The sequence below is a fragment of the Jaculus jaculus genome, chromosome 1, assembly GCF_020740685.1.
Source record: "Jaculus jaculus isolate mJacJac1 chromosome 1, mJacJac1.mat.Y.cur, whole genome shotgun sequence".
NCBI lineage: Eukaryota > Metazoa > Chordata > Mammalia > Rodentia > Dipodidae > Jaculus > Jaculus jaculus.
In genome coordinates, this window is record NC_059102.1 from 84,837,031 (window position 1) to 84,859,962 (window position 22,932).

Genomic DNA, 22,932 nt, shown 5'->3' on the forward strand with positions numbered 1-22,932 from the left:
ATCATTCTTCCCTGTGTGGAAATATGATTGTTCTATCCTTCTTATTCCTTAGAATCTCCTCTTTCAACAGGTCTTCATTTATTAACCCAGCTTGGCAGTGGTCACTCTAATTCTCTTGGCAAATGCATTGGCCCACATTCTATTTTCCAATTGCTGTTGGCATTACACATACAGATACCATGCATGAACAAATCTATCTTTACTTATGTTTGTCCCATTTGTATAGATTTAACATGTCTTCCAGAACCCACACAGATCCTTATCTCATTTTCTACTTCTCACAGCCCTTCATAATTTCACATACCTGTACTTGAAAATGTAGAGTACTCAAAAGAAACTGATGGTAAAAACCTGGCCTTTGAATTCCTTATCCCTCTTTGTTACAGTCAATAGATTTCAGTTCCTATCTAATCCCTTCACATATTCTACCTACCCCTCCTGTCATATTTGGAAACTACTACAAAGAATGCAGTGACTCAAATAAAATGTATAGGAAAATAAAAGAATCTTGAAGCTTCTGGTGCTCTGGGAACCTAAGGGGTTGGGGCAGGGCTGATCTGCTTGAGGAATTTACTAAGCTCTATTATAACTTTAACATGTTACATACCTTCATACTAAGAACTCTATCTATAAAATGGGACTTGTGGAATTAGTGAACTTTTTATACAGCTAGAGAGTTAAGTGGTGGTAGATATGAGGTATAAACTCAAAGCTCAAGAGCTGTTTATATTAACTTCAACAAGGAACACATAAGAGTGCTACTCTGGTGAAATTACAGTTTAATCAGTGCCATCCAAGAAATATCCTTTTCAAGTCAATCTGAACTTGTTCTTGTTCTTATAAATGACAACTGGCTAGTGAGTGAAGAACTTATTTCTGCTCCTCCTGGGGAATGTGAAAGCTCCACTCCATGTCTCAAACACACAAATCCTACTCCAGCATTATCACAGTCCATCAAAGAATCTGGTGGGATTTTGCTTCTGTGTTGCAAGGGTAAAGGTAGAGTAGTTTAACTTTAGCTTTGAGCACAAAACATCAAGCTACAACCTTAGATCTAAGGTGTTTGTTTCCATTGCTGTTCAAATACAGCTTTGGCAAGTGTTTCAAAATCCTTGTATTCAACTTCCAGCTCTGAGTCTGCCTAAGGCCTTTAGCCATGATAACTTTAAAACTAGGGATAATAGTCTTTGAAACTATGTTGTAAATAGAGAGGACAGGATGATTGCCAGAATAATGTTTGTAGAGTGGTCCAAGCACTCTGGAAAAGACACTATAAATGTAACACACTGACCCAAACCATCTAATGTCTGTATGTCTTAGCCAAGCACAAAGGATTCTTTGCCATTTATACATGTTATCTTCCTCTCCTAAAAGATTCAGACCTTAATGATGAGATACAAGGGAAATACTCTTATGCATTATAGTGATAACTTAATTTACTTGGGGTCAAGTTATCCCTGCTTTACATCAATAGTCAAAGTCATTTTCACATTCTTATAGTTGTCATAAAACTTCCTATCATTTGTTCATGGGTTCATGACTGCCTGGCACATTGTAGTTTGGGCTTTCAGAAAGAATTGCTATGGTACTCAGCACACAGTGATTAACAGATTAAAGGTTTACCTAAATGAACTATACCTAAGTGCTTTCTTATTTCAGCTTCTGGGATTTCCTCAAATTCTGTGAGGCAAATAATACTCATTGAAAAGGTTGCCTAGTTTATTTCATAGTACTGGAGACTGAACTGAGGACGTTATGAGTGCTAAATAAGCTTCACTTCTATCCTCTAAGTTTTATTTTATATATTAGGATAAGGGCCTACTCAAATTATTATAACAAATTAACCCAGTATTCCTTCTGTGCCAGAGGTTTAGAAAGATAGTGGACTATTTGAAACAAACAAGAAACATGAAAGGTGATTACAAGATCATGTTATATATAGATTAGATCATTCCTTTAAAATGCACACATGCAAACACACAATGGGATAATTATTCATAGAGTTCCACTGGCTAGTTAATACATAAAATATTTCATAAATATAATTTCATGTAACATTATAGGCAAATAAACCAACATTAACACATTATCTTTCTTAAATAGTAGCTTTCAAAAGTGAAACTAAGATTCATACCCATGTATGACCAACTCCAACATCTCATGTCTCTATTGATACCATTTCCTATTTCTCATTTATATTAAAATAAGTCCAAATGCCCAAATATCCATACATGTTTGCATGTATGCTTATGTACACAGTATTGATTTACAATGAATAGTAGCTTTCCTTTTGTCTAACTGGTTGGAAAGGTATTCTGCTCTAAAGGGAATGGAGAAATACAGAAATCTAAAATTTTAGTCTAGTTTATTAGTGTTCTAAAATGACAAGGTAGTTGGCAACAGGCTTTATCATCATCATTTATCATCATAATAATAGCCAACATGGGCTGGATATGGTAAATTACCTCTTTATATGCACCATTTTATTTTATCTTCACAACAAAGTTATGATGTGCTATTATTATCCTGTTTTATAGGTGAGAGACTTGAAGTAAATAAAGACATGGGTTTAATTTCAAATATCTGGAAAGAATTTAAGCCAGGAGTCTAGATCATGAACCTGGCTTCCCACACAGAATATTGGGAAATAGCCAACAGAAGAAACAGTCACCTTTCTTTGCCTAAGGCAGTCATATATGACCTGCAACTGAATACAAGAGCTTCTTAGTCATAACTTAATGATTCAAACTCTCTCTCTCTCTCTCTCAGAACATGTCATCTAAAACTACTAGACTGTCACAAATAACACTCTAAAAGACAGCCTGTTGGTCTTTGAAAAAATACTGAACAAAACCCACAAATAAACAAACAGTGCCCTTAAAGTCAGAAACATTAATTAAAGTGAAATTTCTAATTCTCCCTTATTTAACATCTAATCATTCTATAACACATCAGGCTGTGTGCCAGAATATGGGTTAAGTAGTGAAAAAAAGATATGTGGTTCATGTCATCAAAAAACTTACCATACATTAACTATGCCAATGAGCAGTTTCTGCAAGCAAAGAACAGTCACTTAACCTTTTATGGGCTTCAAATGCACCAAAAGTTAATTCATTGTGATAACTCAAAGAGAATGGCAGATAGCAAACTTATGTGAACTTACTCCACAAAGAGCCATAAAAAAACAAGTGTTTGTTGAATATTGACATTTTCTACCACACAGATACCACAAAAGGCTTACTCTGCAGACTACTAGCTAGGCAGCCTGAAAGCCTTTGCTTCTTACTACCCCTAACAGCCAAGCTGCAGCTAGCCACTGAAGAAAAGCTCAAGGGCCTTTGAACAACTGAAGTTGCTGGATATTCCATGAGTTCCATGGTGAAATACTATGTTACCCCTAAGTTTGAGCAGATTTCCTTTCAACCAATATGTACTGAGTGTCCTGAATTTGTGAACACCATGTACATAATATCACAAATGATAGTTTCAAAACTGACTGAATCAAGTTTAAATTGTGGTATGAGCCTGAAGAAAAGAGTCTTTGATAGAACCACACCAAAAAAGAGTTCCATTGGCTCAGCTAGTCCTTTCAAGAAACTGGGACTTCATCTGATACCTAAAGGAAAGAAATTCAACCATGCAGATAGAGGAGCAGGCTATCCCAGGCAGAAGAAACCTTATATACATATTCCCAATACTGAGGAAAAGGTTTAGAAATTGAATATTTTTGATGAGTTTGACAGAAAAAAGATAATTGGGGAAGGTTGGCTAAGGCTACTTACCTAATCACACAGGGTACTTCCTTCAAAATTTCTCAGAGCTTTTACTATGCTAATGTGTATCATCAAGAGCTCAGAGAAATATCCAGTGTGTGGTTCCTCCCACATCTAATGCTGGACTTCTCACGGACTGGTGCTACATATTAGTCTTTGAGTAATGCTGAGAAATACTCTTCTACAGTGTTGATTGCTCTATTAAGGCTCAGGTGACTTAAGATATGCATTACTTCTCCTTGGCTCACAAAGCTGCTGACATCTCAGCTAATTACTCAGAAGGTCTGAACGAGTTCTTTGAATGTTGGCAAGACCTACTTGCAAATGGGGAAGAGTTCCAAGCCAATACATGCGCCCAGGCAAGTTAGCTACATGTTTAAACTAAAAAGAGTCTGTGTGAAAATTTGATTTTTAAATGACTATTCAACAGTGATAACCATATATATTCAAAGACAGAAAGGAAACAAGGAAAGGACAAAAGGGCAAGCCACTGCTTTTATTGATTGCCAATAAATGTACCATCAGAGGCAGTCCTGAAATAATTATTATTCTTTTCTAAAATCAGTAAAATATCATATGTTCTCTTATATTTCTAGTTTAACATTGAAATGTACACTCCTCTTTTGCTATATACTGGAACACTTACCCTACTTGTGTACTATCTTAAAACACTTAAATGACTACAAAAGAGAATACTTGAATTATTATCTTTAATAAGATCTTACCTATATTCTTAAATAGGTATACTCTAAGGTGTGTTATGAATTTTGCATTGCTGTCACTTAAGTGAAATGCACTTATTATCAAAAAAGTACATGATCCTTAAGAGATATACCAATCTCTTAAATGAATTTGTGGCCTCTCTGTCACATCTTCATATAGAAATGAATAATTTCAAAGACTTGCACTTCTTCACTTCCTTAAATCTCCAAACTTAAAATCAGATCACACAGCTACTGTTATTCAACATTCAAAACTACTGCCAAAGGTAGGAGTAGCTGTGTATACACAAAGGATGCAGGTTTGGGCCCAGAGAGAGTTAAATTAATTTCCTGGCTTGACCAGTTCAACTTACTGTACATCTTTATTTGCCCAGTAACACAATCTATAGCCAACTGCTAACCAAGTCAATATGTGGTAAGACTAACAGCCACCCTAACTTGCCTTGATAATTATTCTCCTTTAACTGACATAATATTCAATATACTGTTGTTGAGAGCAATAATGTTAAAATTGATGCCTTGAGGGCTACAAGACAATTGAGTTTTAGCCAGATAAAATGACTTGTACACTAATAGTGCATTATAGGGTTCCCCAGTCCTTAGATGCTCATTTTATAGTTACCTGTACAAAAATGCTACTATAATTACATTCAAAGTCATTTGTGCATACCTTATCATTATTACACATAATTTCTAAAGTACTGGCCAGTAATCAAGTAACATCATTAGCAGAAAGAGAGTTATTTTTATGGTGTAGCTCTTTTTACTTTTACAAAGTGTAATGTTTTCTCACTAAATACTTTTGAATGGTCTTTTGTCCTACAACCTTTTGCTTTTACTCTGACCTGAGAACTGCTTTCAAATGGAACAAATATATTACAAATGCTCAATGACAAAAGCATCATTTAAATAAAATCTATATCATATCCATTCCATCAATGAAACAAGACAGAATTTACACTGAAAGTTTCTCTAATGTAGAAAAATCCATGATTTGCAAAAATGTCAATTCTAGACTCTGAATGAAGAAGTGATCTAGTAAGTTTGAGATTTGTCAAATCTTTATTACTTAATGAAAAGTAATAATAATTTAAGGATAAGGTAGGTCCTACCATTCTTTACATGCAGCATTTTATCCTCAAATAAGAGACTCTTCACATGTTGAATTTTTGACTTTTGCTGAAGTTTTATTTCATATTTAATCTGTCTGGCAAGAGTCTCTCTCTCATAAATAAACAAAATCTATAGTACATTTTAAAGAAGTATATTTTCTACATCATACCCTCTCTGGTGTCTTGTGGTTAAGGTATTCCCTGTAAGTGCCTGGTGAAGGTTCAGCCATTTGGTCTGCCTATTAGGAAGTAGAATTTTATGGTACCATTGCCATTTGGGTTTGGTTTGTGTTTCCCACCCCTTAGATTCTCTCCCCTCCCTCCCCATCCATCCTAGTGTCTAGTCCATGAGATGCTTGCTGGGTATGTAAGGTATCTTGGGTAGATTCAGATTAGGTGCTGTAGATGAGTGAGACTATGTGGCAATTTTTTTTTTTTTTTCTGTGATTGGGTAAGTTCACTGAGAATGATCTGTTCCAGGTTCAACCATTTTCCCTCAAATTTCATTGTGTCATTTTTTTTCTTACTGCTGTATAGAATTCCATTGTGTAGATATACCACATCTTAGTTATCCATTCTTCTAGTGATGGACATCTGGGTTGATTCCACCTTTTTCTATTATGAATTGAGCTGCTACAAACATGGTTAATCTTCTACATCTTAACTCACTCACTCCCCGTCCCTCCCTCTCCCTCCCTCCCTCCCTCCCTCCCTCCCTCCCTCCCTCCCTCCCTCCCTCCCTCCCTCCCTCTCTCTCTCTCTCTCTCTCTCTCTCTCTCTCTCTCTAATTCTTGTATATTAGTTATCTTTTTACTCCTTCTCTTAGTGGGAACTGACCTGTAACTCCCAGTACCAGCATGTGGCCATCATCCAAAATGAGCTTTTGATCAGAGAGACATACAAGGTTTCCTAAAAGACAGACAGATTTCTGTCAGAGTACTTGATGACCCACCAAAGGTTAGTGGTAAGACCCTACTTCTGAAGACACCATATACAGTTGACACACAAGATGGAATGGCATGGCTGGAAGCTAGGAGAGAGTCATTCCCCAGATAGTCAGTGTGTCTAGTGCCAGAAGGTGCTACATGGGCGACTGGAGGAAAATGACCAATATCTGTCCAAGCAACTCTTGGTCTAACCTACTTAGCAACAAATAACCTGTTGTGATGCGCACACAAGTGCAATAGTGGCACACAGCCATGGTGGGGAACCAACTGCTCTTGATTTGGCTAACTGATCCCCTCTGGTATGGGACCCATAGCTGGAGCTGGGAAACAAGTCGGAACCATATCCAAATATAAAACCCACTCTCCATTATCAAGATACCATCAATCATGGGCTACAAGAGGGCCTACATATATTAAATTCTCTATAAAAGAAGTAAGGGTTATCTTATTTGTCCTGGTGCTAACTTACTCTTCGTTGGAGAATTTGCTTCTCTTTTTCAGGTAGATGTAGATCCTAAGGAGAGAGCTACCCCATCATACCTCAAAAGGGCCCTGGATGAAACTAAGAAAAATTGGTGAAACAAGCAAGGGTACTGTTTGCCTGATGAACCAGATACCAGCACAAGGAGGAAGGAGATAAACACAGAGAAAAATAAACCCCTACCAAATCAGAGAACCAGAGGCCCAGAGGACCCCAACAACTTATCACTGAAGCAGACCAAAAATGAACCCAACATGGCTCAGGGAAATTTTGTGGAAGAGGGGTCTAAAAGAATGTCAGAACCACATGTTGGGTCATGATATGCAGAGACATTTATCCTACCCATAACTCTGGGCTAACTCCACAATGTATGACCCATATACCTCAACAAGAGGGGCCATGTGGAGGCGGTAGGTCATGGATGAGCCTAATAATGGTACCAAACTGACTGTATTTGCTGAATATAAAACTAATTAATTAAAAAAATAAATATTATTTATATCCTCAAAAAAAAAGATTAGAACCCTTTGGGGATATGACTAATTTGCAATATGCTCAAATGTTAATGTTCTCAATAAAGAAAAAAAAGTAAAAATATAAAAATAAGGAAGTATATTTTCTATACTTGCCTTACAGTTATATAGAAACACTGGTAAAATTAACATGAAAACAATTACTTCAAATTTCTAAAATAGCTCTGGTCCAGGAAACAGAGTAGAAAATAGTGGTATAATGCCACAGAGGGGGAAAAAACATCTGTTTCTTTATCAACTGCCATGAAGATGCTAGAATGCTGTTCCAGAGTTGTAATGATGGCAAAGCAGCACAGCAATGAACATATCTATTTGTTTGGTCAGAGACACAATATACATACTTGTGTTACCTTAGAAAAAAGCACATGTGGAACTGAAATGCAGCACTGATGCCAGAAGCAAGCATCATCACAGAGAGAATAAAGATGGTGTCTGGTTGACTTTGAGTAACAAAAAGCTGACTAAGTTAGTCATTCCATTCAAACATTTGCTAAGAAGTTTCTTCCTTCTTATAAGAAAACTATATCCCAAAGAGACACGATCAATCATGTTATAGAGACAACTATAAAAGGATCTAGCACTATAGGAGCCATTGGCCAATATAAACATGGATTGTGAACCTGGTCCCATGCTTTCTTTTTGTAGCTCTTCATCCTGGACCTTGTGTCCCTTGGTGGCCCCTAACCACTCATCACACACCAAGTCTCTGTAGTATTTGTAGCTGCCAGCCAAGGCATTACATATAACATAAGGTGGCTCAGGTCATAGAATCAAAAAATCTGTGGTACTACAGATTTATCTGGTACAGCCAAAAAGATTTGTTTTCCTATATGTAGTGGTCAATCCTCCTGGTAATATCATCCTAGGAAATTTCATACACCCACTTCAGAATCTGCCTTTTCAAACAGACCTCCTTTAACAGAAGGTAGTACTTCATTATTCAGTATGGTGTTTTTTTGGATCCTATGGGTTTTCCAACATGCTGCTCTCAGTGTTTATCCCCCAAGTATGGTAGGAAGGCAGATAGCCAGAAAAAATTTTCAAAGGCTCAGTATGTGTTAAAAAATGACTCAGAGTGCAAACAAAAAATAAAGAAAGATGTTGATAAAGTAGAGGTTGTGGGATTTCCAGATAAACTTTAAGGTACTTCCACATCAAAAGTGCCACTGGTACAAAGCAGGAGCTCCAGGCTGAAGATAAGGTAACTTAATGGGCAAATCTATCACTATGTTTTCATGTATCATATTGGTAATCCTGAAGTCTATAATGTTAGGTTTATCTAGGTTTATATGTATAAAGTTCATGTACAATACAGTTCTTTATTTGATTTAGATAAAGACACAATAAATAGTGAAAAGCACATAATCAAGAAGAACAACATGCCTCCCTAGCATGAGAAAGGTCATCAAGAACCCAAGTGGAGGGTGATCACAGAGTCCTCACTATTCAGAGGGCTACAAAAAGACTCATTGAGGAAATAAGGACGCCCTCTTTCCAAGGAGGGATGGCTGAATTCAAAAGGTGAAAACAAAACAGCACTAGTCAATAGGCTCCTTCTATAACACACCTATGAGAAATATCAGCTACATATTTGGATAACTCTTCTTTTTCCCAATTCCCTGACTAGAGGAGGTTGTGCATATCAGGGTCAGAGAGGAGCAAGAAAGACACCAGCTGTGCCCTGAGCTCTCACCCAACACTATGAACAAACTGGCTCAGAAGCCAGCATTCAAGTCCTTCCCTACCTGAAGGATGTATCCTCGGACATAATCCCGCAGGGTCCAGCCCAGGCCATGGAGTATGTGTAGTACTTCTTCTTGCTTCAGGACACTGAAGAGCCGGTCCAGCAGTATCTTTAGCCGTACAGGCACTGCTTGAGTCCCATAGAGCATTAGGCTGCTGATGTCAAACACCACGTTGGACTGCACAATCTCCACTTGGGTGGGGTGGTACAGGTGCTGTGTGCTGAGCTTATCCAAGGCTGTGATCAACCCAGCAATATCCCGAGAATGAGGTGGAAATAGACAGAAACAGAGAAATTAGAAACATTACAATGTATCATTAGGGTTCCATTTATACAAGTAAAACCTAACCACAAATGTTTAAGGAATATCCCCTCTCCTCTCTTTTTTGCCTTGTTCATTTTTCTTTGATTTCCTGTTTACAAATGGTAGACAAGAATAAATATATTAAACATTCATCTTACAGAAACAAAGTCATTAAGGATATTTTCAAATGACTGGCTGCCTCTACAACCATAGCTAACAAATTTACTAACTGAACCATAGTTCAAGTCACCATGGTGTCCTTTATTTCACACACACACACACACACACACACACACACACACACACACACACAGCTAAACACATGCTACAAGAAATGGCTCAACCAATATCACTTTTTAAAATAAAGCTCACCCCTAACCTGGGTATGATGGAACACATCTATAATCCTAACACTAGTGAGGATGAAGTAGAGAAAGATTGTAGTTTACAAGCCAGCCTGGACTACACATCAAGACCCTGTTTCAAAACAAAACAAAAATGAATCACTTTCTATGCTTATAATAGTACTTCTAATAAACAATACATAATCAAAAGAGAAGAACAATTTTTAGACTATAGGGTTTTTAAGACTAGTTATTTTTTAGATTACTAACTCAAGGCTGGAATGGTGCAGATTATACACTGTGATCTCACAATTTGATCATCATACCAATAAGGTGTCAGAGTTCAGGGTAAGCCTGAGCTACACAAGGAGCTCCTGTCTCAACAACAACAATGATAAAAATCACATAAAAGGACTAACTCAGAAGGTTAAATAAGAAAAGTTGACATCTCTATAGAGGGCCACACAATCTAATTCAAATTGGCTAAGGGAGATTATATTAAATTTAGTTCACCCAATTACGTTTTTGTTCACTAGTGATATAATTTTGCCTTTGGTGTTAGGATCTCTGGAAGCTACTTAAGGGCCAAAAACTAAAAAGTGAAAAATAAAGAAAAATTCAACTCATAATTTACTTGTTTTATAAACAGCTCATATAAAGCTATGAGATTAAAATAAAAACAAATAACAAATGTAAACTAAAATCAAAAGTTGGAAATTTCAGTGATTTCAGCTATCTGTAATATCTAAGTAAAGAAAGCTGAGAGTGGCCATTCCTAAGAATGAATACTTTCAATAGAATGCCCATTTTAGCAATTCTGCTCTCTCCTCAAATGGCATCTCTTCCCTGGAATTAAACATCTTAAGATAAGGTCTTCCTATCCATGTCTGAGTTACTGGGAACTTTCTGCTGATAGCATAATACATGTGGCTCTAGTTTCTTCAACATAAATGATGAAGACTATATGTCTCCACTATGGAGCTCAGAGAGCTCCTGCTGCTGAGATTAATGAGATGATGAGTGAGAGGCACCTAGTACTTCTCAAAAGGAAATAAAAGGTATTATCATTAACTGTCAGAATTTTATACATATGCCCTTTCAAAGCTTAAAAATATAAATACACAACCCTGAAAGATGGTCCTCGAAGTTCACAAATCTAGCAAATGGGTATCAGACAACATCTTGTCTCCAACTGTAATGACATCCAGGAATACACAAGGTTACTGCAAATTCTAAGCTACTACATAGTAAGCCTGTTGTACCTTCCCTAACACTTGACCCCCACAGTAGTACTGACTACCTTCAGCACATATGTAATCCAAGTAGTCTTTATTTTAGCATGCCCATACTTCTGCATAATAGTGGAGGGATTCAAAATGCATGCACATAGGTTTTTTTTTCCTTTTTAAGTATTTCTAATGTATTTTTAAGGGCTCCTCCTCCACTCTCGTTTCCTCCTGACTCGTGGTCACTAGAGAGTTCATGTACTCTTGATAAATTGCTTTCTTACATCCACAGTGTAAAGGCCCTTATCATTTACCCGCTGGCTTCATTCAACACATTTACTCCCAGGAATACTTTGTCAAAGAGTTCGGGTTTCCTCATACTTCATTTCTTGCAGCTGATTTGTCTGATCTTTCCTATTTTAGTGGTTAAGTCAACTTTGAATAAATAGCTTTAAAAATTAATTTAACGTTTGGGAAAGATAAGGGATTCTCAAGCCTAGAGATTGAAGTCTTCTCTCACTCCACAGGGCATTTAGGCTGCAGAAAAAGCAGGAAAGGGGTATTCTTCTTCTTCTTCAAATACAGCCTTAGCTATGCAGACTTCTGATGAGTGGCTGACCTGCTTTCAGAGTCTGTGTCAGATTCGGGGAAATCTGTTTTGTTTCTTCTCCATTTCCTTTCACCATCCATTCTGAACCCCATATAATGCTTCTGTGTTTGTGCATTGATCACAATGAAATAGATCACAGAGAGGTGAAATGACATGAAGTCCTGATTTTTATGCATGGGTTTGGCACTTTGCAACTTTGCAAAGTATATGCAGGCTTATGTTCAAATGTGTGCAGGTGCTGGAGGGAATGTAACCCTTTTCCTCCAACTGATTAGGGTTTAGTAATTATAAAAGCAGAAGGGAACTAAACTACTGAGGGTATGAAAGAGAGTCAGAGACAAAGAGACAGAGGGGGCAGTTAAGACAACTGTAAAAGCACAGTAAAACAACTAAGGCATAAACATCCCCCACCCCGCAAAAAAAATGCCTTCTTCGGCTGAAAGAATGTCTTAGTGGGTACGGTACTTGGCTGTGATTCCTAAGGAGTCAGGTTTGATTCCTCAGAAGCCACGTAAGCCACATGCACATGGTGCCATATGCTCCTGGAGTTCTTTGGTAGTGGCTGCTAAAGGCCCTAGCATGCGCATTCTCATTCTCTCTTCACCCTGCCTCTGTCTCTTAAGTAATTAAATAAGTAAGAATGCCTTTTTGTAACAAAACAAAAGTGAAATTATAAGGATATTTCCTGATTCTTCTTCATAAGTCAACTATATGTAAAGAAGTAAGAATACTGTGAAAATTAGATAGATAGATAGATAGATAGATAGATAGATAGATAGATAGATAGATAGATAGATATAGATAAAGATATATGATATAGATAGTCACACATTTATTCTACAAAGGCACAATATACAGTAATGCTTAGGTTTGTGAGCCATAACCTCTATTTCACAACTACTAACTAGTGCCTTACAGCAGGAAAGCAGCCATACACTGATAAGGCTGATGTGATGTGAATGGATATGTCTGTGTTCAAATAAAATTATTCACATAAATAAGTCTACGGTCTGAAATGAAAGGTTGGTTAGAAAGTTATTAATAGTAATGGAAAACCCCAAATAGTCAACAAGAAAACGCTACAGCAAAAGCAGCAAGTGTCTACAAAATGAACTGTAGATAAAGCATGAAAAATAGCCTTGCTGATATCAGCTATCAATTTTTCTATAATATTTCAAAATATTCTGCTTTACATTTTCCAGGTTATACTGAATCACCAAGTTTTGATAATTTTAGGATAAATATTGGAAGAACAATAAGTAAGCAGTGACCATAAATGTCATTGGCTGCTATCTGAGAACTGGACATCTGCTAACTTCATGATCTTCATATTCCAAGAAGATCCAGATCTGAATCATGTGAGGTTAGGTGCATGAGTTAGAACAGTGGGCAAGAGGAAAAAAACAAAACAAAACTATGGGGCTGGAGAGATGGCTTAGCTGTTAAGTGCTTGCCTGTGAAGCCTAAGGACCCCAGTTTGAGGCTTGATTCCCCAGGACCCACATTAGCCAGATGCACAAGGGGGCACATGCATCTGGAGTTCATTTGCAGTGGCTGGAAGCCCTGGTGTGCCCATTCTCTCTCTCGATCTCTATCTGCCTCTTTCTCTCTCTGTCACTCTGAAATAAATAAATAAAAATCTTTAAAAAAAATCTATGTATTTTAGGCCCTGGCCACAACTGGGTGAAGAGTAAGCAATATGATAAAATAAAAGATTTCAGCTATGACTACTGGGAATCTTCTCTTCTCTTTAAAGTTAGATAGAAAAATGATAAGGGATATGAATCACAGGAACTGGGCTGCAGGACAATTTGTAAAAAACCATGTGCTGATACTAATAATATTGTTTGATCCTCAAGGTCTTTGAGGATCAAGGTATGTTAGTTTCAGGAAAAATGTGACTCAAATTTCATGGTGACTAGAAAGAAGAATTATATGAAACAATTTTACATCTTATGCAGACTTACAAACAGTGATGTCCTCAATAATATTGGTAAAGAAAAATTATAGTGAGGGGGACTAAATGAAATGACCATTTAAATACTTACTATATGTCATGAGTCATTGTTAGGGCTCACAACATTATAATCAGAGTTTCTCTACATTGGGTCTGGAGTTGAAACTAAGAATCTGCATTTCTAACTAACTGTCACAAAATGCTGGTGCTAGCCAGTGACCATACCACTAAACTAATGATCAAAAGAGTGCTGAATGCTCAAAAATTGGAGATGGTTCCAAAAGAGCAGATGGGTAGACTGTAAGGAACATTAGTCCTAACAGTAAAGACTGTGAAAGCTTATAATTTCATTTTTTGTTAGTAGGGTATGGAACATGTTAAATATTAAAAACAATTTTTAATTTTACATGTAACTCTGACAAAAGAACACAAGTTTAATGAAAACATTTGTCAGCTTGGGACACATGATACATGTCTAGCACTGATATCAGCCAGGGAGCCACCACCTCTTGACATCAACAGCTATAGAACAAAGAGGGTCAAGTTAAGAACTCACCCTAGGTAATTCAAGAGTAAGAAACATTCACTGGTTCCAACTGTGAGATTCCTTAACTTACTGGACTTCCATCTAAGCCAGGGGTGCAAAACTGGTCTTCCGAGAGCTATGCAAACATGGAATCTTATTTTGTAGTTCTTGCAATACCATATTTATTCCAAATTTGACCAATCTAAGAAGAGGTCTGTAAGTATATGCAAGTTTTTTTTTTTTTTTATTCACAAAATAAAGGTATACACTAGCTCAAATTATTGGTTGTACTGTCCCAGGGAACAAAGCACTCCGCAATCTAAAGACTTGGGGTTGGGGGAAGCTTCTGCAGTGATTTCCATAGATTTGTCTTTCCCTAAGTAAAGTATAACTACAACATGGTACTAGTATGCTGCAATGTTCAGAAATTAGTGAAATATTTCATTAGTGATTAAATCCCCTCTTGCATTCCTTCCCCTTTTAATAATATATTACTCTGTGGAAAATACCCTGTAGGAATCAAAGCAAAAGTATCAAATAATGAAAATGGGTACTCCTCAAGTCCCACATACTCAGAGGTAAGTAACTCTTTAAATGTTTATTCTCTGATTAGGGTGACGGCTCAGAAATTAAGAGTTTAAGCTTGCTGCTTAAGCAATGAAGGCCTCTCAGACAAAGGCTACCAATTTGGACTCCCCAGAATGCATAGGTGTCTATAAATCCAATGGATATAGTGGAGACTCTAGAATTGCTGGGGACACTGACTGACAGTGTTGAGAAAGACCAAATCTCAAGGGCGTATTCATGGATAAGGAATAAGTTAAGACCATCTGACATTATCCTCAGGCCTTCATATACATGAGTATGAGGTATATGCATCTACATACACAATTGCATCTATCACACATCACATATCACACACATTAAAAAAAAATGTTTGCTCCCAGTATTCACTCATCCCTAGAATGGGTCTTCACTAAAGCATAAAAGTTCCTAACATACAAATTTTGGTTTGAAATTTTTCTTGAATATATAAAATGTACAAAATATACTGGGTCAAACATGCGTGATTTCTTTCAGAAATTGTTTACCTCAAACTAAGTTAGTTATTTATGTAATCAAACAATTTATTTCAGTTATTATTAGTCATCATTTAAAAAATCATTTTATGAGGGGTGGGGGAATAGGCACACCAGGGCCTCTAGCCACTGCAAACAAAGCCCAGACACATGTGCCACCTTGTGCACTGGGCTTATGTGGGTACTGAGGAATTTAACCTGAGTCCTTAGGCCTCATAGGCAAATGCCTTCACCATTAAGAAATCTCTCCAGGCCAAGTTAGTATTTTAATCTTATGAAGTTTTGAGTATTTTCTAATAGCTCATGAGTAAAATGTGATAAAAATAAATGATAATCCTAGTTCTAATCTCTAGCACTGTAGACATTCTTTCACTAGATGTGTGCAAACAGTTTGACCATTAGATCTAACTAATAAATATTTATACATATGACTGTTATTTAACTTCTCCCCTAAAGTTTAACAGTAGATAGTGCTACACATATAAAAACCACTTTTACTAAAGTAATACCAAGACTTCTAACATACTCCTAATTTCATAAATAACTTAATGTTTTTTTACACACTATTAAATAATTCTATATATCAGTTCTTTTATAAATGGAATACTTTTTTTTTTTTTAAGCACATTTCATTCTGGAGGCATACTCCATAACCTACTACTGGTTTTTCTTTTTCCTTTTTAAATTAATTAATTATTTATTATTTGAGAGTGACATGAAAAAGAGAGAGAGAGAGAGAGAGAGAGAGAGAGAGAGAGAGAGAGAGAGAGAATGGGTGTGCCAGGCCTCCAGCCACTGCAAATGAACTCCAGATGCATGCACCATTTTGTGCATCTGGCTTACGTTGGTCCTGGGGAATATGAGCCTCAAACTGGTGATTTAAGGCTTCATAGGCAAGCACTTAACCACTAAGCCATCTCTCCAGCCCCCTATTCCTTTTTGGTTTTGTCATAATTAATTTTGATATATTTATTTAAAATGAAACATTAAGTTGAACTTGTTCTAATGAAAATTAAGTCAGGGCCATCAGCTTGACCATGACCCTTGGTTTTGCCAATTAGGCTGCATGGGGGAAATTTTTGTGAAATATGATAGCAAACACAACATCAGTAATGCAAGAGAATTTTGTAAAAAATTGTGGAAGCAACTTGAGTTGACAACTAATATAGTATTTTCATTTTCTCTTCTTTCTTATATAGACTGAGGAATAACAGATGCTTCTAATAGAAATTCTGCAGTTAAGTTTATGAATAGTTATTTGATATTATTAGCTTATTTTTTCCCAATAATTTGGGAAAATGAATGAATATAACAATGTCTTGGTGCTGGGAGAGTGGTGACTTCCATTCCCTTGCTTTTATCAGACCAATCACAGACAAGGAAATATTTTTATATAATTACAAACAATATATAACAACAGAATGATGATGTCATAACCAAAGCTCCTAGTCCTTACCAATTATGTTTACAGGTGTCTGAATTACTACATCAGCAAAAATGGAAAAGAGTCATCAATACTCTGACAGAAATCTGCATTATTTTGGGAAAGCTTGTAGGTCTCTCTATTAGCAGCTCATTGTGGATGTTAACCACATGCTGGTACTGGGAGTTACAGGCCAGCACCAAGGAAAAGAAGGAACAAGAACATAGGTAACATAAAAGAAGAGGGAGAGAGAGAGAGAGAAAAACAGTTACTCCTCATCATACTCTATCCAGGGCCCTGTGATTCAGGTGTTCCCTCTAAAGGACCTGAAGAAGGTTCAACCATTTAGTCTGTCTTTTAAGATGGAGAATTTTATGGTACCAATGCCATTTGGATCTAGTTAATGGTAAGACCCTACTGCTGAGGATACCTTATATTCTTGGTATGGAACATGGAATGACCTGGCTAGAATCTGGAAGAGAGTCAGTCCCCAGACAGTGAGCTCGTCTAGTGTGAGAAGTTGCTACATGACCAACCAGTGAAAATGACCAACATCTGTCCAGGCAACTTATGGTCTACACTACTCAGCAGCAAACAACCTGATGTGATGTGCACACAAGTGCGATAATGGCACACAGCCATGGTGGATATCCAATTGCTCTTGACTTGGTTAACTGTTCCACTCAGTGGAACAGAACCCATAGCTAGAACTGGGAAACAAGTCAGAACCAGATCCAAAAAGCAATCCTGCTCTCCATTATCAAGCTTCCTTCAATCATGGGCTACAAAAGAGTCTATACCTATTAAATTCTTTCAAAAATAATAATGGTTATCCCATTTATATGGTGCTGATTTCACTCTCTGTTGGAGAATTTGCTTCCCTTTTTCAGATGGACACAGATCCTGAGGACAGAATCAGCCCATCACACCTCACTAGGGCCCCAAATGAAACCTAGAATAATTGGGGAAATGAGCAAGAGTGCTGCTTTCTTGGCTACTCTGGTACCAGCCCAAGGGTGAAGGAGATAGGCACAGAGAATTCTCAACTCCTACCAAACCAGAGATCCAGAGACACAAAGGCTCCCACGTGATCTCATCTCTGAAGCAGACCTAAAATGAACCCATCATGGCTCAGAGAAATTTGCACAAGAGGGGGTGGAAAGAATGCTAGTCACATGTTGGGACATTATGCAAAGAGACATTGCTTGTTACCCATAACTGATGGCTAACCACACAATGTACAGCCCACATTCCCCAATGAGGAGGGTCCCTGTGGAGGGGGGAGGACAGGGAGGAGGCTAACAATGGTACCAACATGGCTGTATACACACTGTGTACCTAACTTATAAAAAAAAATGGAAAAGAGCCTAGAAATAGTAGTTTACCTTTCCTTTTCTTAAAACCCCATTCATCCATGGCTACATGAACTAATCTGTGAAGAAAAATATTACAGTATCATCTATTTCTTTCACAAATATACATCTAACAAAAAACCATTTTCTGTTTAATAAATTATGAAGATTTATATTCATATTGACTGGACTTCATTCACTCTGATTGGAATGCACAAAAATAAAATTTCCATTTATAGTTATATTATTTTCATCATTTTCATTGCAGATAGATATGATGGTTTGAATAATAAAGGACTTCACAGTGAGCATTTATGGTAAAGCTATCTAATTGGAAACAAACATTAAGGATTAAAAAAAAAGACAAAGCAACAATTTAAAGTTTGAAAGATACTTGTCATCTACATTAAGGAGAATATCAGATGCCAAGGATTCCATCCCCAGATCTGACACCTAGTTGCTGCACATCACTGGAAAGTTACTAGGCATATGAAAACAGTAAAACAGTTCATGGTTGCCAAAATTATTTCAAGTGTAGGCAAATCAGTGACTTGAAGCTTACTCACTTAATTCAAAGAGAATGGAAAGGACAGCAAGGATTAAGAGTAAGCTAGGAATTAAGGGTGTGGGATATGAGGTGTGGAGTGTGGGGGTATGTTTGGTATAATGATAAGACAAGAACAAAAATTGCTGTGGTTCTGTAGTTTGAAGGATCTGGCTAGAAAATCAATTCAGAGGCAGAGGAAACACCAGGCTTCCAGATGTACTAGTTCCTTTCTCACTGCTGTGACCAAATACTGGACATGAAGCAATTAGGGAGGAAAGGTTTATTTCATTTTACAGTTAGACATTATAATCCATCATGGTAAGAAATGTACGAAGGCAGGTGATCACAGTTCCTCCACAGTGAGGAAGTAGACAGCAATGAACGCTATCACTTTATCTTTTTCTATATGGTCTAGCCCTTGGAATGGTGTTGTTCACAGTTATGGATTTTCCCACTTTAATTAACCTAATCAAGAGAATACCTCACAAGCATGCCAAGTTAACCTAATCTAGATAATACAAACTACCACACCCAAGCTGCCTCTCCTGTGATAATAAATACCTGTAGATTCAGCCTGACCCTAGACCCATACACTCAAATCCAAACACATTTTTGACTTCTACTTCTGGGGAAGGTAGGACAAGGAAACTAAGCCAAAGTGCTTCAAAGTAGACATTCTGGATCTATTATTTTCTCATAGGTATTCAGAAAAACAAAAACAAAAACAAAAATAAAACAAAACACTGGAAACTTAAGAAAAATGAAAACAAAATCATCTATCCAGCAATAACTGCATACATTCAGATGTGTCTGTATCTATTGTTGGCAATGCATACTTTTACATAGCTAAGATAACTGTAGGCACAAGTTTCTATCTTGTTGAAATTGTTTTTCTCATGTAACATTATCGAGCAAGACCATTCAAAACCATCTCTGCTAACTTCTTACGTCCATATGGAATCAGTCACTTGAGAACCACTAGTTTCTTCATGGATTATTTCCTTCTTAGCTAACATCTACCACTTTAGAACAAGTGTTCAGATATGGCCATTACTGCAATGATTCCTAACTAGGTTTTGGTGATACTGTTCTTGCTAGTCTTATGATAACTCTAAATAAACTAAGCAAGTCCTCTCAAAGTGTGTTTCATATGTCTCTTCTCTGATCAAAAGTTTCTAATGCTGTCCTCAGTCTGGTCACACACACATATACATGCACACACTTTGCTCCCCACACAATTGAATTGAACAGGCTGATAAATAAATAATAAATCTCTGACATGAGCCTTCTGTTCTAATCAAAGTGAGCTACCCACTGCCTTCCAAATCTGCTTAACATTTTGGTATTCGGTCACTAAATATATATTTCTAGGCCCTATTCTAAACTTAAAAACAAACAAATATGATTTAGTCCCATTTGAGATTAATAAACTGTTAAGTGGCATACAAAAATTTACATAAAGGCATGATGTGGATTCAGGAAAAAAAAATCACTTTCAGCCAAGACATAAAGAATAGCATGACATGAAACTTCAGAGACAAGCAGGGCTCCAGCTGCAAAAGGTGAATGCAGGAGTTTTTATTTTTAATGCTGCCACTCAAATGCCCATTTTTTAAGTCTTATGAACCTTCTTCACTATTCTCTTTCGAGCTTCAGTTGAGGTTGGACTTTGTCTAGAAAGGCTGAAGAAATCCATACACCTGTAAATGGCCTCCACAGTGACAGCACATATATGCAATCACACAAGTACCAGCCGTATGCTACCCACTTGCTAAGGACACACAGCTTGGTTTTAAGCCGAAAAACAGCAGCTTAATTTTTAACCAACAACAATATCTGACACATGACAACTCATGGGTCGTTAGTACTAATGCTGTTGGATGGATGGACAGTTTGCAAAGTTTAGTTATGCTCCTAGCACTGAACCAGTTGAAGTAAGATGACTGCATCTTGTCACAAAGTTCTGGAGCTCACCTACATTCCTCTCACAATCCCTTCCTCTGTTTTTCATGTCACCAGGGAACAGTGGGGGGTGCAAAATTATTACAATTTCTAAGGTGAGGTGCGGTTGCTATCTTAGCAGGAATTCTGGTTCAGCTTTGAATGCCTTCATTTATAGCCTTTCACACAACTTCAAGCATTTTCCAGATAAAAACAAGATGTAAGTCCAGTACTGTTCCCCCCCCCCAAAAAAAAAACCTATCAGGGTGCACATTTGGGTCATAATGTCTATAATTGTGAAAATCATTCAAATAGTAGTTCACATCTTCACCTTTGTGACCAAGGTGCTAGATTTATAGACAAAGTGCAGACCTATGAAAGGGTCAGAGAACAGTCATACAGTAAGAATGGCTTCAAGAAAGAAAAGATTAATTTTCTTTTGTGAAAAGCTTGGAAGGAAAAATAGAGAACAGAAAACTACCGTTTCTGTGTGACTGTGTGTGTGTGTGGTGCGAGGGGTTGAAGCCAGGGTTCCGTCCATACTAGCTGAACCTTCCAGCCCCTCATCATTCCTATCCTTTTAACTTAGAATTTAGGATTTTATGTTGCAGGAGGAGGGTATAAGCTTTACTTGCACAATGAGAATTTTAGTTAGGAAAAGGAAATAAAAAACAGATGAGCTTCTTGAACTATGAATTAAGTTATTGAGGGGCATCATAATTTACCTGATCTTCTTTAAAATGCCAGAAACAGAACCTCTAACTGGCAATTTTCTGACTATAAAACAAAGGAAGCCTGAGTATAATTTCTATTAAGACTTTGATAGAACCTATAGTTTTCTAATATACGTTCAATAAACACTTTGACACGACCTATAGTCTTCCAATGCAAGTTCAATGAACAGTTTGGTAGGATCTATAGTTTTCTAAAGAAAAGTGGTGCTTAAGCAATGAGGCTGAAAAGACACAATAACTCTGGGTGAAGAATCTTCAGTGATGAAGATTATAATCTGTCTGAGGACAACAGCTGGTACATTAATATAAACTTGGTGCAAAATGTGACACAAAGGTAGTAATAAATGTAATGCATACTTTTGACTATATTGCTAACTTATAGAACCAAGTCATATCCTTTATAAAATTCATTTTTCAAATGTATAAAATCATCCTGGGGTGGGTGAGGAGTACACTAATCTAATAAAATGTGCATACCTATTTTCATTTCAATTTTAAGTAACAAGAATTATTCCCAAAACCTTCAAATAAATTATAATAAATGTAAACCACAATTCTACACACTTCACTTCAACATTTTCTGTGAAGGTCACAGAAATAAGGACATATTCAGATATATTTTTTACCTTACTGTAAGAGTATAAAAGTGCTTTTCACTGATCCTAGAAAATTGGCTCTCAGTGATAGTTTACAGTTCTCAGTTTTCTACACTTTAAAAACAAAGTAACTTTAAAAGTCAAATTCGAGTGACTTTGGTAGTTTGTGCAGGAATATGCTTATATTGCAGGCCCTGAATGTTTACTGGATTCCTTCAAATAGTTGTTCTGGTACAGTATTATGTAGTTAACAGTCACTATTTTTATTCAATGAAATAAGAAGTGAGCAAAGTAAAACAATTTTTGAAAACCACCACCCTGCAAAATGAGACAATTAAAAATTTGTATGATGGGCTGGAGAGATGGCTTAGCGGTTAAGCGCTTGCCTGTGAAGCCTAAGGACCCCGGTTCGAGGCTCGGTTCCCCAGGTCCCACGTTAGCCAGATGCACAAGGGGGCGCAAGCGTCTGGAGTTCGTTTGCAGAGGCTGGAAGCCCTGGCGCGCCCATTCTCTCTCTCTCTCCCTCTATCTGTCTTTCTCTCTGTGTCTGTCTCTCTCAAATAAATAAATAAATAAATAAATAAATAAATAAAAAAAATTAAAAAAAAATTTTTATGAAAAGTGATTAAAGGGAAACTTTGTTGTTTCATTAATTTCAGTCTTTCTCTGGATATTTTATATTTTTAAATAGTAGTTTGAAGCAATTTTACAAGTTTGAAAAAAATCCATTAAAGAATATTCATTCTTTCATGTTGGGAGTAAGCTAGATGAGCCTTAAACTGGAAGGCTAATTGGAGAACTCTTATCTCTTTTCTCAATAAACTTTAGGATTCCAAGTTATAGCAGTATCAAGTGGTCAGCTTTTAGAAGGTGAACCCTAAAATACTATGCTAATTTCTAATAGATTAACACTTATCACAATACCTGAGAATGCTTTTGTGGCAGTCCACCCATAGTTACTGTAGCTAGTAATAGTAGCCT

The 22,932-nt window shown here is 36.9% G+C and overlaps 1 protein-coding gene across 7 annotated transcripts in view; it reads right to left on the reverse strand.

Moving 5' to 3' along the window:
• The window catches only part of Bnc2 (basonuclin 2), a 454,280-nt gene that overhangs the window by 118,331 nt on the left and 313,017 nt on the right, over positions 1-22,932 (reverse strand). For all 7 annotated transcript variants that reach the window (XM_045142143.1, XM_045142145.1, XM_004658432.2 and 4 more), the window contains one exon: positions 9,314-9,549. In XM_045142143.1, coding sequence (XP_044998078.1) covers positions 9,314-9,549 — 236 coding nt within the window. The remainder of the gene's footprint in view (positions 1-9,313; positions 9,550-22,932) is intronic.